General features: G+C 40.1%; 1 protein-coding gene across 1 annotated transcript in view; it reads right to left on the reverse strand.

The window, feature by feature from the left end:
• The window catches only part of LOC309715530 (uncharacterized protein), a 61,158-nt gene that overhangs the window by 25,470 nt on the left and 18,940 nt on the right, over positions 1-16,748 (reverse strand). The window contains exon 3 of the mRNA XM_082548729.1: positions 13,957-14,014. Within this exon, the coding sequence (XP_082404855.1) occupies positions 13,957-14,014 (58 nt within the window). The remainder of the gene's footprint in view (positions 1-13,956; positions 14,015-16,748) is intronic.

Consider the following 16,748-nt stretch of genomic DNA (forward strand, 5'->3'; position numbering starts at 1 on the left):
TAGCTGCCCAACTTAGGATTTTACAAGGCATACCTACACCCAACATCCACCTGTAGGTTCGGTATACACTAGAGATGGCACGATACCACTTTTTTATGTCCGATACCGATATCATAAATTTGGATATCTGCCGATACCGATATGAATCCGATATAGTGTTTTTTAATCAACAAAACTGTTTTTTAAAATATCTTGCTGCATTTTGCAAGTCTGCAAGTTCATACTCAAGTTTAAAACAACAACTACACTAAAGCTATTCTGTTATACCTGTATACAAAAAAAATATTTCATAGTTCAGCAATACTGATCAATCTAATAAACTTAGACCTACACCATCCTCCCTATTCTGGTATTTTAAAGAGTACTTAGCGTAAATATTAAGCAACCTAACTAATAGGGTTCCAACTCCCAGCAACAACAAAAATAAATAAATAAAAAATAAGGAACCACCCCTCACGCTCCACCTCATGATGCTTAATCGACGTAATCAACCTTAATTTGATGCAGTGTGAAAAAAAATGCACAGAAATCAATTATTTTTCAAGAAATATTAAATAGATTCAACATCTTTCTTCAACAAAATTGCAGACTGCACAGATGGTACCTTCCCAAAGTAAAAAGTACTATAGCTTACTAGGGTATATATTAGACTTAATAGTCACTATATACAGTAATTGACTTCTATTCATTTTACATCAAATTAAAACTTTGGGTGTCAGATAATTATTTATTAAAAGCTCGACATTTTAAATGAGAATAAGAAAGAAAAGTATGTCTTTGTGCCCCCTTTTCCCAGTTCATGCCCTATCGGCCCCCCTGGCTAAACTTTGCTAGATCCGCCCCTGCACAGTTACCAGCGTCAGCTACGTAGAAAAAGATCCTTGAGTAGAAAGTAATATTAAATACATTCTAACAACAGCTTATCAAGCTTAAACGTGCTGCTGTTGTTTATCCACTGGTTTCCTCTTTCTGGTGCAAAGTGGGCCAAAAGCAAACTAGAGACACGGAGTCGCGACAGAAAAGCCGATCAGCTGATCATTTAAGCAGTTTCACGATTGAAGTAGCAGCCGGAGAGCGAGAGGCAGTCGCTTGTTAAGCTTAACGTGGGAATGCTTTACAAACATTCAGAGATGGACTTACACACTTGCTTTACTTCTCTCGGGGATAACTTTGTCGGAGATGAAATGCCGGGTTGCTAGCGAAGCTCCAAATGCTATCCAGACCACCGACAGGTCCGGCATGCCACAGCTGCTCTATCACGTGATGCATACTGCTCCGACGTGCTAACGTTCTGAGGTGAGTTACGGCGTGTTGCAAGTTTTGTGAGGTGCTTTTGTGATATTTAATGGATCGGATTACATTTTTTATTTTTCTCCGATATCCGATCCAGTAATTTAGGTCAGTATCGGACCGATACCGATACGTAATATCGGATCGGTCCATCTCTAGTATACACAGAAACTGAAGTCACATCATGTATGCTTCATCTACAGATTTTAGAAGTTATCAAAGCACCATCCATAACAGGAAGATAAAATATCATTAAATGAATTGAGTTAATTATACCTTCCAATATAACTAGGTATATTTTTAGTCGTCTTTATGCATCTTTATAGCTACTGTGAGTTGTACTGCCATATCCTGATTAATTTATCACCTATTATTACTATTACTAAAGTGTAATCAAATCAGTCGACCCTAAAACATCTGCACAAATCGAACGGTGCTCCATTCATTATAATAGGTTTATGCATTTAGTTGTCAACAGAATCATTCAAAAAACAGCTTACTGTTAATGCCAGCACATTCATTTAACCAGCTTGTAATCAAACTTTTAAGATGTGCATATTGCAAATCTTATTTTTGTGCCAGTGCTGTGACCTTGGTGATTTTTTTTTGGATTTTTTTTATTCCAGTTTTCAGCAGTTTGGTGAATTCATGGCTTAGAGACAATTCTTGTCTCAGTAAGGAATTCTAATGGCGAGGAATTCTAACAAACCAGATGCTCTGTCCAACACACGGGAAAATATTTTAACAAGGTCTAATGGGAAGTATCCTTGTTACTTTATGCTTTCACAGCCGTAACTGGAAAAATCTTATCTTCCACGTTACTACAACGTCCCCACAAATTCTTAACTGATGACAAACTGAGCAATATACTTTTGTAAACAATACATTTCAGGAAAGCCTCAAAAAATACACATTTTTAATTCATAATCAACAGCTTTTGTTGGATATCAGTGGACTCATGATTAATTTAACTTCAAATATCGAATATCATCTGTCTTCTGGCCATTTCTTGGCTGCTGTGCACTTAGAATTTGTGTGACTATGCACCTTCAGGACAGGGCCATCAATTTCATGGTAGCAGGTGCCACCCACCCATCCATTTTAACACTGATAAGGGCTCCACGTTTGCAAGCAGGAGGAGAGCTACAGCTCAATATGAGATAAATGTATTTAAGAAATACGTAATGTATCTCAAAGAAAATTGCACCTGATTTCTTTAAAAATGCAAATTCGATTCAAAAGTCATGATGCACGAGAGCCCTTCGATTGAGATTTTCATGGGGAACGTAAAAGTTGTTATAAAGCATCACAAACGCCTTGTGAATACTGCACTGTAGGGGTCTTTCTTAAACTGTCCAAAAGGGAAAACAAAAAAATATTTGTATGTTCCAGATATTAACATGAAAAGATGCTGTGGAAGAAAAACATCTCTCTTCAGGATGTATATTTTTGTATCTTTTCTAAATGATTCCTATCAGTTGCAGAGTACATGCTAAGCAGTCGTCGTACGCACTGTATTATATTGTTTTACCACATCTGTTCTACCAGATAACACTGTTATTGATGACTGTGGTAATTAGACTGTGTGATGACTGTAGCCAGAAATAAATAAAGAGAAGCCAGTATAAAGACTTTCCAGTGCGAGTCTGTCTCTTCGAAAAGTAAGGATTAGAGATGGGCCTCCCTACTTCGGGGCCCCTTTCCTGTACATGCACACGGGTTGTTTAAGGACACAGTGAACCAGGCTACCCGATCTAGGGAAGGGGCCAGGGCAGGGGGAGCAGTGACGGGACGGCCAAGTGGAATAAACTTTCATGGAATCCAAAGAGCTCAAGCTGCTGGCTTAATGCTAGTGGGAGTAGAGGGGACTGGGAGAGGGAGAGGATTGGCTGATGTAAAAAGAAAGGGAGGAGCCACTTCCTCAGAAGGGAGAGAGAGATTTATGGAGTCCGACGGCAGCAGGGAGAGAAAAAAAAGGACAAAGGTGCCGATGAATACGGGGTTAGCAAGTGGTTTCCAGTGTAACAGTTATTTAAAGTAAAGGTACAGTAAAGATGAGAGGCACTACAAAGCATCTCGGGTTTAACCCTTGGGAAATCTGAAACACAATATTCAAAAAAGACAGGCATCCATTTAGATTTTTCCCAAACAAAACTCCAGGCTGTAGCTCAGAGCAGAAAATATTTGGGTTGGTCCACTTATAGATGGTAACCGATCACACCTGCATTCCTGGGAGAAGGGAGCTGCCAACAGACATTCTCCTGTTGCCCCCCTCGCACCCCTTCTCCAATTTTCTCTCCCCTTGTTACCTTGTCTCCCTCTTCTGCGTTCCTCTCCTTCTGTTGCTCCCCTTTCTATATGAGTGTGTCTGGGTCCGGCTGGAGAGGCTTTGTCTGTGAACATTGGAGCCCTGACTGGCCCACGGGGGCCCGATCCATGAATACCCACACTGTGAGAGCCACTCTTTCACTTCACACCACTTTCTCTACTGGAATGCCTGAGCAGTGAGGTAAGAAACACACACACACACACACACACACACACACACACACACACACACACACACACACACACACACACACGGAAACAGTACAAGCACACATACACATTTTCTCACTTTCTCTCCCCCCCCACCCCCTACATGCGCACACATACGCACATGCACTATACTTTACACACAAACTGAGTGAGTCATGCAGTGATGAAAAGCCACTGTTTTGTGTGCGAACCCTCTCACCCTGGACTAACATCCTGAGAGCCTTTCTCCTTCATCGGTCCCTGCCAAGCTCTCCCTCTAATTAAACACTATTGGGTCCAATAGCATTGGCCCAGTTTCCCCAGGACCATGCCCTTTCCACAGCTCATAGATGTCCTCAGCCGTGTAGAGTCTATATGGAATCTGAATGACTGTGGCGATTAACAACTTCTCAGGATTTATAATTCCCCACTTAATGATGGGATGGCCACAAGTCTCTTGCCAGCTTTACAGAAGGACCGGCCTAATAGATCTCCATCTGACATGTAATATTGTGCGAAAGGATTTCAGGAGACGATTAAGTTGTTTGGTGCATTTTCTTTTAAATTAACAGCATTACTGCCTAGAATGATCCCATTTTATCCACGGAAAACAGAGCAAACATTTTAAAATCTGCTAAAGTAGTCTGATTTTACATTTTCACCTTATAACATTGAAAGACACGACTATGCAATTTATATTTTGGTATGGTCCCACAGTGAATATTAAAACAAACAATCGAATGTCAGCTTTAATTTAAGGGATTTAACAAAGATATCACCTGTGTTTAAGAAGTAAGCCATATTTATACACCGTCCCCTATTTTCAGATAAAGTAACTGGAAAGTTGACAAGCTGTTGCATGGCCAGGTGAGGCCTGGTCCCTTGTTATCCCAAGACAGATTAAGGATATAAAAGATATGGAGCTGATTCCAAGTGTTGATCTTGCATTTGGTAGTAGTCACTGGAACTCTCAATATGAGATCCAAAGATATACAGGTGTGACAGAAGGAGGCCGGATTAGGCTAAAAAACCAACATAAACTTATCAGAGAGGTAGCGGAAAGTTCAGGAGTGGCCTTATCGTCAATCTCATATATGCAGTGGCCAGCTCAGCAAAATGCAAAAGCATGAAAGACCACAGAAAATAACTTTAGTGCTTGATATAGAATTATATCAGGAAAAACAACTTCACGACTGAGTCGAGAACACTCTCAAGGAGGTAAGTGTATCACTGCCAAGAAGAAACAGCCATTGGGTACAATCAAGAAAAAGAAGGTCAGATTAGACTTTGTCAGAAAACATTTGAAAAGACACTGCACAGCTCAGGAAAATATAATTTGGAGAGTTGAAACCAATATTAATTTGTACCACAATGATGGAAAGAGAAAAATTTGGAGAAGGAGAGCAGCTCGTGATCCAAAACACACCGCATCATCTGTCAAACATGTCAAACATGCTATGGCATGGGCATGCATGGCTGTGACTGGAACCACACCAATAGTGTTTATTGATGATGTGACTGCAGATAGAAGAAGCATCAGGGTAAATTATAAAGTGTACAGAGCAATGCTCTCTGCTCAGATTTCGCCAAATGCTGCAAAACCGATCAAACAGAGCTTCACAGTGCAAACAGATAATGATCTAAAGTTTAGAGCAAAAGAAACCCAAGAGTTTCTTAAAGTAAAGAAAGATAATATTCTCCAACATTCAAGTCAGTCACCTGACTGAGGTCAGTGAGACGCACAGACAAACAGAAACCCTTTACTACAGAGGCGGCTGTAGTCAAGGTCTGGAGCATCTCAAAGGAGAAAACTATATTTGGTTTCTAGGGTTCAGGCAATCAGTCAAGGCAGTAAAGGATTTGTAAATTTGCTCTATGACCTAAAAGCATTACATATTAAAATTGTGTATTTTATTATCTTTACAGAATTGGCTGAAATCTTTGGCTTTTCTAAACTGTAAAACTGTAAATGTTAACATATATTTATGCAGTGTGTGATTTTGCGAAACTTTATGGTGTCATTGTGATGTCACAGGGCATTACATCGAAAAAATAAAAAGTGTATCGTACCGCTCTCTTCATGCCCTCTCATATGATATATTACTCGATTTGGTTTCTTGACTTTTTTTCCAAGGTCCATGGGCGCTAACAATGTTAGATCAAGGTTAAATGCTTAGTCGTCCGAAGTATTCACGTCCTGCAGGTTCTAGTATAGTGTTGTGAAGTTTGAAGAGGATCCATAAATGATTGACCCGATTTTTGCCAAAATGAAATCAGCCTAAGATAGGGCTGTGCGATATGACCAAAATCTCATATCCTGATATAAGAATTCTATCGTCCCGATAACGATATAAATCACAAAAATGTAACACTTTCTGTAAATTATGTGAATCTCGGGCAGCTCGTCTTGCGGGAAGTGTTCCCAGCTGCGCGTCATGTAGCTGGAGTCGAGTGTTTTAACCGATGCATGAAACTATACATTTTTAGACATAAGTTGTAAAGGCCGCCGTTTTCTTTGTGAGTATTTATTACACGGCGTGCTGCGAGTTGCCTGTTCTAACGTTTGAGTCTAAGGTTTATTTTTTAGCACCTGACGGCTCTTTTTTACTTCTCATCCATAAATAATCTGCTCTTTCACATGATTCAGTTTATTTTGAAAAGTCTCAACAGGATCTTGAGCTTTATTGTGAAAGGCCCAAGGAGCTTGCAAAGAAAAGCGTCTGGACTTCTTTAAGTTGCTTGAAGACGTTTCACCTCTCATCCGAGAAGCTTCTTCAGTTCTAAGGTCAAATGGTGGAGAGTCCCAGATATAAACCTAGTGGGAGTGACCCCCCACAGAGGGACAAAAGGACCCCCAGATGATCCTCTAATCGCCTGAGCCAAGGTGGGAAACTGGGCGTGGTTCCCAATCAGCCAGAGTTTCGGGTGTGTTCATTGTGAAACCTGGCCCCACCTTATCATGCGAATTCCTGAGGTCAGATGGCCCAGGATGTGAAAGGTTTACGTGGAACATAAACAAGCGGACATGCGATGGTGTTACCGTCGTTGTTGCTAACGACAACGCATAAAACATGCGCTTGTCCATCTGTAGTGTGGTTATATTAAATATAAGAGAAAGAGAGAAAGAAGAAATTAATATAGCCACTACAGTGACCATCAGAACGACGAAAAAATATTGCTGTAAACAGTTTATTTTGCGACACCACAAAACAAACGATAGCGTAAAATGAAATGATAGACGTCTTTATATCGTCATCCGATATATATCGTTATATCAAACAGCCCTAGCCTAAGATGTTGTTATCTACCATCACACAACATTTGAACACTATATAATGAAAACTGTGGATGCCATACAAACAGACAGACAAACAAATGGAACCGACTGCACACCCTCCCTTTTAGGGGGAGAAAACGATTCTTGTATTTAAATTTAGGTTCGTTTGTCCAATTAATTTCGACCTTCTGAAAATGTGGAAGTGTAAACCTTTCATTTAAAACTTTGGTAAAACCTCTTGAATTAAACGTGAATTGACCTGCACTTGAATCTCATCTTGATTATTTGACTTAAAATCCACTGTGGTTGCAAACAGAGGCAAAATTACAGAAAAAGTGTCACTATCCAGAAACCTTGAGGACCCAGCTACTTTATAGATATGAATAAGCACTAGAACTACTCATTAAATTATTCTTGGTAATTTAAAACACTGTGCACTTTACACCAAGTTTCACCAAGTAATTATTACCACAGGACCTCAGCAACCAATGAGCCAAGCACATGATGGAGAGATCAATCTATCTGTGTGTAAAGTATGCTTCAGCTGTGACTGGATCTAAATTGCTCTGTTCAAGTATTATTTTGGGAGTCATATTTGTGCCACAACTTAATTTGCACCAAATGTCTCAGTGAATCATCAAGAGAGTTTGTGCAACTGTGCACACAATTATGCTATTTGGGCAGCTGCTAAAGATCATATCAAAAAAGTGGAAAAAGTCAAAGATCACAAACATTGAGCACAATAACAGTGCGTTCCTATTAAAATTCTACCCACTGTTACACGACAGAAACAAATCACACCATTAGTGTGAAAAGGATAAAATGATCACATGACACTAAATGAGGATTAAAGGTGAAGGGCTTGAAGTACTGAAGTCAGACACGCATCAAGGTGAGGATTTTCAGGGAAAACGTGAGCGACTAACCAGACAGTCCTGCACACTCAGTCTAAATCATCCAAGAACAACAACAGAACTTCACATCTACTACTTCGTATTAGCACAGACATTACAAAGAAGACATTTTGCCATAATTTCTTCTTTGGTAATTGCCTCGCTAGTGCTCATTAGAATAGCATTTGTTCAGATATTGGGAAACATGATAGTGTCAACACATTAGGCTGAGCCATTCATAAAGCCATAACCTATAAATTTGCACATGCATAGCACAATTGTAACTTGCTTTGTAAACTTTACTTTGGGTAAATTTTCCAGCCTTCAATTTAAAAATAAAAACAAACAAAAAGAAACCCTGTTAATTCTAAACATGCAGTCTTTTAATCTCAGTGACCAAATTCTATTTAATTTATGGAATTTAAAATATCTGCCCATAAAAGGCTGCTGTTAGGTGTTACCATACTGGTTGCCTATTAGCAAAGATTTCATTTTGTGACTTTTATTACAGAAAACAATACATCTTACTATAAAGATTGTAGCACATCTCCTCCATAATGGGTGTGCCAATCGGACATACAGCACTTATTAACATCTATGGGGGTGTAAAAAAACATTTATTTGAAGTCCCAGTTGTTTTGATTTTCCTGTGTATTATGTTCACTTCATCATCCCACCTATTTGCGTTTGTTTCGCGTGTCACGTTCAACATGCGTCACCTGCACGTAACTTAACAGTCACCAAAATTCGAATCTAAATATTTAAGAATCTGAAAAAGCACAGCAGGTCTGGCAAATTCTTAAAACAGAGAGGTTTACCCTCTTAACAAAATGAATTTTGCTTAATTTTGATAAATGTTTCTGTAAGATTCAGGACAGGTGACAGACTCTCAAAGACCAATAGGCTCCTAAATCTAGAGCATCTTTCTAGTGTCTTTGTTGACAGGCAGGCGTCTCAGCCTCTCACAGTCAGTCATTATTGCATATCCTTCCATGCACCTCCTCTTTGCCTAAATTTGGGCTGGCTAACCCAGATCCTGGCATGAAAACCTCCCTTCACAAACCTGTGGGTGATGTCATAGACACTGCATCTTTGTAGCGTCTACAGCGTGTGGTCACGCCTTTCACCTCAAACAAGTTGCTCTTTTTTATTTTGGACATCACTCTCTGGAAGCTGAGTCATTTTAATAAACACCAAGCGGATCACCCTAGTTTGGAAAATGCCAAATATTACACAGACATTACCAGACTGTTACACATGTCTGCTGTGGAGGAGGGAAAGGAGAGCCAATAATCTGAACCTCTGAGATGACAGCAATTGGTCAGGAAGAATGAAAGCCAGATTAAGACAGCAAACAAGAAAAAATTAACATTTGCATGCAGGATTCCCCAGACAGCGGTACACTGACCGCAAGCTACATTCAAGGAGAATCATGATAATTATCAGTAGCAGACTCTAAGTCATCCCTCGCTATTTTTATCCAACAAATAGGAACAGCCCTTTAATTCTAATTTTAAATCATTCACATATCGCTTTAAGACATATAGGTATAGTTGATGCCACTATGCCTTAAAAGATATAATATAGAGTAAAAATGGTCTGTAAACTGTCAGGAAAATCTCTTTATATATGTTGTATTGTTTTGAATAGGAAGTTCTTGAGATTAATTTATTTCCTACAGGGAACTAATCTTTGAAAGCTATTCTTCTGCATGAGACATGTTCAGAGTAACATGTAAAGTTACATCTGTGTAGCTGACATATTCTCCCTCTCCCCTGTAGGACTTTTGCATTTAGTCTAATCATTTTGAAACGCCGCATTTTGGAAATGACAGCAGTAGTTCTCGGCAACCTCACAAATTTTCCTCTCTGTTTCACCTGACTGACTGTCTAATTCCTAAAATATAAATCACTATTCACCATGTGAGCCAGTACAGTACCATTTTTTTCTTCTTCTACTTCATTTCTCTTCGATACATATTCATCCACAGTTAACACTAAAAAAGCACAATTGCTGTCTTTTTCAAATGTCGGTGAGTAATTCGCCTGAAAGATTCAACACCGCACATCTCTCTGTAAAACAAATCCTTTTGTTTCCAAAGCAATAAATCAGACCACTTGTTGGGTGTGTCTTTCCAAACACGTGAGACATGACTCTGAACAGTGGAAAGTCATAATGAGCAAGCAAAATTCTTCAAATTTAGCAATCAAGTAACCCAACTGTGTGCTTACGGCACTAGGGTGTGTAGGCACCACTGTGGTTTCCTGTTCTATTGTGTCTCTATTTGATGACTCAGTCGCACTTTCACTTCTTGAGGCCACATGAAAAACACTGGTCATTCAACCACATTAACACCGCCCAAAGAACATTGAATCATATCCTCGATCACTAAAGTACATAGATTTTCTAATCTGTCTGTTTTTTGTACTCCTGTGCAGCGTTGAGAGTCCATGCAGGACTGTGTCCTCTATAGCCTTTTCCAGTATACTCAGACGCTCAGGCACACAAATAAAACAGAAAACACACACACAGAGTACCTTGTGAGTCATGAACTGTAGCTGTAAGGCTTGGAAGGATGGAGGCAGGAAAAAGATACACACAGTGAGTAGAGCTACTACAGTCTGCAGGCTCTCACAATGCAATTTTAAAAGAGCTGATCATCAACGTGAATACTGATGCGGTCACGGGATAAAATCAAAAACCATGTTAATTTTTGATCGGTACCTGAATACTGAAGTCGCACAGATATGCAGAAATCATTAAATATCAACACGTTCTGAATGAGAGAGTGCACTGTATATACAGACTGTCCTGTGATTGTTTTACCTGTAAAATATAACAATGTTGCTATGAAGCAATTCAAGAAATGTATTTTCTAGATGAAAAAAAGAACTCAAATTGTAATTTTGTAGCCCTTCATTTTGAACGGATTATTTACAGTCTGTAAATGAGTCATGTAAACATGCAGAACAGTGCAGAGTAATGAATTCATGCTGGTCTGCAGAAACAGTAGAGTAAGATATTACAGAGAGGTGAATCGCTGCTTATGACAAGCTCCCTTAATGACAATTTAAGTAAGAGACTAGGAGGTGTTTTTGATCTTTTAATCTAACATTTTAACTTTTTAAATACAAATATTTTTCAAACTCTGTTTTCAATACACCCAGCACTAGATCCAGTTGTGAATAAGCCTGTAAGTGCTTTGCCATTAAAACCGTAGCAGAAAGAAACTGGTTTGGCTGAAGCAAACTGAACATGGATCTAATAAGCAACTTTTTTAGAAGCTTTTTTCTTTCTTTTTTTAAATCAGTGCTTTACCTTTCATATAGACAGAGAAAACAACACGCAGACAAATAAACTTATCCTGTGGCCCAGGTATCACATGACCTTTTTTCGACGTAAGTGTTCAAACACAAAAGGAATATAAACATGGTTGTTCAGAAGATGATGATATGTCACTTAAAAGTAGATTTTATAGGTTCTGAACCAAAGGATTATTGGACCGGCTGTTGTGACTTTCGTCCCGAGAACTGAAACTTTGTTTTTTTTTATAGACTAAAAAAAAACGGACATATCGTGACTTTAAAGTAAACCCTACAAGGCTCATGGAAGGAACATTTTTCCAAAAAGTCAGGATAACAAAACAAAGAATTCCGAAACACTGATAATCTTTGTCAAAATAACCCAATCACACTCATGCTCAGGAAGCAAAAGCAAAATGCTTCTTTTTAAAAAATTTTGTCATATCTCAGTGTTTAAAAATTCATTAAAAATAATCCTTGACCTGCATCCTGATCCAGACTCACAACACAAACTAATTACTTGTTTGTTTTTTTAACCACACAGCTGAACTTTCCAAAAAAGTTTGTTGAAATTTCATTTAACATGTTACATTAATAATCAGCTAAAAACTAATAACAAAAAATATCCTTTTCAAAGGTGATAAAGGCAGCGACCACACGGGATCACCTCTCAATAAAGCGCGCATGCTCACGCTGTTAATATATTACATATTTCTGAGTAATAAAAAGCAGCGTTGATTATTTATTACTTTTTAAAAATATTGTACTTAAATGTAAACCGACAGATGCCAACTAGACCACACCCTACTTACATAACACACATCACGTTGGTGAAAAATAAACGTGTATCCATCTGGTTAAAATGCAAAAATCATTCGAACACAATCGCCAACCAGCACTGCAAGATAAAAACTCAAGACAACCACCTCTCATCTAAGCTCCCAGGGAATATTGACCGATAAGGGGACTGTAACATGTGCAGTTAGGGGCACACTAATAGAGAGGTCCTCTGCCGGCTGGACACTGATATGTGGCATGTGTCTGCAGCCGTTAAGACGGCACTGCCACGCTGTGTCAGACAAGGTAATAGACCTTTTACTGCGGTAACTGACTTTACAGACTCTAAAGATAACAACCTGTATCCTGGGTTGATTCTTTAGGACGGCATTCCATATTTCTGAGGTGGTGAATATACCTAAAGGCCCCACAGATGAAAGCTTTTCTTTCCTTTATATGCATCATCATTGCTGGAAGACGGTCTCTTTTTAGATCCAGATAAGCCGAGAGTGAATCCAAGCTATGAGTGAGTGAATGATAACCAACAAAAATCAAAACCAACCTTTTCAAATGTCTCAAAAGTGAAAAGCAAACCATGGTGCTTTAGCCACTGCAGTCAAGAGTAACAGTGTGACAGGGATGTGTTGCTCATAAAAGCCTATTAATAGCTGCAGTGATTACTTTTAAACAATGTAGCATAAAACCGACATTTTGCTATCAACTACAGGCCTTATATTCAAAGACAGTATTGATTATGAATAATCCCATCTAGTAGTGCCGTGTTGAGGTTTTACGTGCTAGTTAATAACCGCACAACTTGGTTTGATTTCAGTTTTGCAATTTAGCTGTGACTTGCAAAACCTGTGAAAGCACAGGACACCGAAGACACCCCCCTTTTTTTAACGGCTCCTTCTTCCTTTGCTGCAGTGTTCTCTGATTGGCTGAATACATGTGTCAAGTCACTTCAGTGCTGTCAGAATGAGGACTGTTATTGGCTGGTAGTCCAATCCCCACTCCATCCATCTCCTCGAGCCAAGGCGTAGATCAGTAGGCAAACAGTTAAGTGCGTCAGGTGGGGCTGCAGCCGCTGCACTCCTGAAGAGGAGAAGGAGGCACTCGGGGCCACGCCAGGTAACAGAACAACAGCATGGAGGCAGATGAACGGCCCAATGATTTTCAATAAACTTCATTCACAAGTGGACCGAGTGTAAAGGTGCAGTGGAGGACTGAGGCACCTCTACTAAGATTTTTCGAGGGCTGTAAATTCATCCACAAAGAATTATTGAAATGGTAAAACTAGGTCATGTGAGGATAATATATATCTTTAGGGAAAAGTTGGATCTGTACTAAGGGGTTACCTCCCCTACGATGATCCCTGACTAGCAGTCTAACAAGAGACACATTTATTTTAATCTATAAAGCGCTTTTTCACACAAGTCAAAGTCACGGCCTCTCTCGAGTCTCATTCAGCCATCTCTCTGACTCTACAGTTTCACTGACATGTTCCACACTCACTTCAGGGCAGCACATCAAAGCCCAACAGTGTGAGCAAAGCTGGCTGGCTTCACACAAAGACAACACAATGACACTGCAGTAAAGAAAAAAAAGATTTAGGTCATGTCAGTGCTGTGAGTCACTTCTTGTGGTCTTCTGCCATACGCTGCTGACATAAATAGCATCAGCACCACACAGACACACAGACTATCACTCTGCTGTACTACTGATATGAAGTGGCCACAAACAATGATTATCACATCACACAGACTTGATAGATAGGAAAAGTAAATGGGAGTGGAGTCTTTTTCCAACAGGGATGTTGTTTGTGGCGTACATAGCCGTGGGTGTGACTTCCACCTGCAGGCCAGCCCAGGAAGTGAGACTCGATAAGGGATAAACTTACCGGGTGGGGGGTAACGCAGTTGGTGCTCTCCATCCATTCCAGAAGTTCTTAGAGCCACCTACAGAAGGGGAAAAAACAATAACAATGGTCATTAGCTCATATGCAGAGTAGGTAGTACCAAACCAGCAAACTTTGGCTATTAACAGTCCTGTGACGTCTTGACTATTTTTTTGTTGCTGTGCTCCACATACGTCAGTGCTCATAAGGAATCTAACATTCTGATCAGTGCAAGAGTGACTGTTTTGCAGATTGAGGTCAGGATTTGGCTCGGAGTGTTATGTAACCTGGTATATGGGCCAGAATAATAGTATTACATATGAGCGCAGTTCAAACGGGAGCCACGGCGGTGAAAGGGAGGCTGATGCAGACTGCGGCAGTGTCTGTGTTTTTAGGCAATGGCTCAGTGCTCACAACAGACAGACGTGCCCCAGAGAGTAGTCTGAGCATTTTTTGTCTTGCCTTGTTTCATTTCTCTCCTTCCACATCAGTGTGCGCTCACCTTTCTCACCCACGCGTGGCTATTCTGTTCCTTACATTTTGTTTCCTAAAATTTCTTGATGTTGCCGTAGCTGCGGTTTAACGTTTTCTACTTTTCCCATTCGGTCTGTGATAAACCGAATGGGACCACAAGACAGACAGTAGCTAGATGAGACAAACAGACAGATAAATAGATAGATAATCTCTGTAGCAGGGATCTCATTAGGGCCTTGTCAATCTCTCATTGCCACTTTTGTTTTTTTGTTGGTTTTTTTTTTCTGTCTTGCTCTAGAAGGGTGGGATATCCGCATTGGTTGCTATGGCACCAGACAGCTCCTCATTTCCTCAGACAACGGCTAACTGTGATTGTGTGCGTGTGAGTGTGTGTGTGTCTGCATGTGTGTGTGCCTCTGTGTATGTGTGCATCCACATGTCTAACTGTGTGCACAAGTAACGCATACATGTGTTAGGCCTCTCGTGTTTAATGTGACGAGTTCCAGCAAAGCGATAATCATCACTCTGCTTCTGCAATCAATTACAAAATCCACTTAAGATTCATAAACCATGACATATAAGCAGCTGCAGCTCAGCTTCATGCTACGTTTTAACTAGGTCTTCCCTCTGACTGACTTGATTTATTCAAGGGATCTTAGCGGGGTTACAACTCGTGTGTGACTGAGAAACAGAGTGAATTTCTGTTAGATGTGGCTCTCAGTGTCTGTCTTGCTTTTCCTCTGCTGCTCAGCACTTTGTCAGATGTAAGTCTGTTTGACTTTACAAACCAGCATCTTAGAGCCTTCATCCTTGCTGACCTGCTCTTTCACCTCAATTTGCACTCCAGCAGATGGCAGTGTCTGCTTGACACTGTAGTATACGCCTCCCAAACCACATTTCACTGAATGTTTATTTAAAGCGGGGAAAGAGTTTAATCAGAAAAACAAGCTTTTTACAAAAGTAATTTTTTTAAAAATTCATTTGGTTCTATTTTCTAACAAAAATTGAGGTCAGTGTTATCAGTTAGCGAATTTGAAATACTGACTGGTAAGAGGAAAGAATGCCTTAGAGCTCCTCAGTGTCAGGGACAGGCTAATTTTACAATTAAATTCTCCGGTTCCCAAAAAAAGAAACAACTAAGCCTGAAAATATAGGACTGAACAGTATACCCATGATTTTTTTTTTTAACTCTACAGGAACGAAGGAATAAAAGGAGGACCAAGTACGTTTAACCAAAGAACAAGGCAGCCTGAAACCGGAGCTTGATGTCCTGATGGCTGGGATGGCAAAAAAAAGGGCCACTTGTCTTTCTGTGTGTGTCTGTTCATGTACGTGTATATGTATATGTGAACAGGCTGCGGTGTTGGGTGAAAGAGGTGTGTTTTTTCCACCCTGAGGGGCCTCAGACTAGGGCGGGCGAGGCGGAGCTCTGGGGAGGCGCAGCGTGGGGAGGGTTGTTTTAACTGAACTCAGTGCACTGTAACAGCAGTCGGGGCGGGAGGTCACAGAGTCCAGCATTCCTCTAGAGCGTTGTCTGTTTACATGACCGCCACTGCCTGGGGGAGGTGGCAGCTCTGCATAACTATAACATCATATAACTCTCATCGCTTGCCTATATGTCCATCATCTAGCAGAGAGATAAGAATGCTTTATTCAGTGTTCCTAATGTTGAAATCTGTTCAAGCTTGAGACTTCAGTCAGCCACTTCATTCTGAGTGTACAAAAAGGTCTCCAGTCACAATGGCTTCAAAGCACACTCAAACCTTTGTTTGTGCAGTAATGGAGGCACAGTAATATGCTTTCTTCTCTCTATTTTGCATTACAGGCAGAGATACTTCAACAAGCGACATTGCTGCATGTAGTTAGAATGACCTGTGAGTTAGACACGACATGCAGTACCTGCACTGCACGCCAGCGACTTATAGAGCTGAACAATTGTTAATGCTGCAATGCCTCGTGGATACTTGAGAATCCAGAGCATGAAACACATTTGAGCTTAGCCATCTGCATTTTATTAAAATTTGACTGACTTGTGTTTCTTCAGGCAATTGCTCAATCCCTGCAGTCTTTGCTAACCGGGAGTGATTTTAATTGTAGTTCATTGCTTAAAAAAGACTATAATTCACATTTTTGCCATGCTGAGAAAGCAAATTCTGTATATTGTCTGTATAGGATTATTACACTGTGGTTAGTGTGTATGTAAAAAAAATGTGTGTGAAAATGTGAAAAACATTGCAGAGCAGGATTAAGGGGCAAAAGATGATATTATGTCAGGTGGGTCAAAGGACCAGCTCAGGCTACTCTCAAGTGGCTGAACTTAT

The sequence above is a fragment of the Aulonocara stuartgranti genome, assembly GCF_965226115.1.
Source record: "Aulonocara stuartgranti genome assembly, chromosome: 10".
In the NCBI taxonomy this organism is placed as follows: Eukaryota; Metazoa; Chordata; class Actinopteri; order Cichliformes; family Cichlidae; genus Aulonocara; species Aulonocara stuartgranti.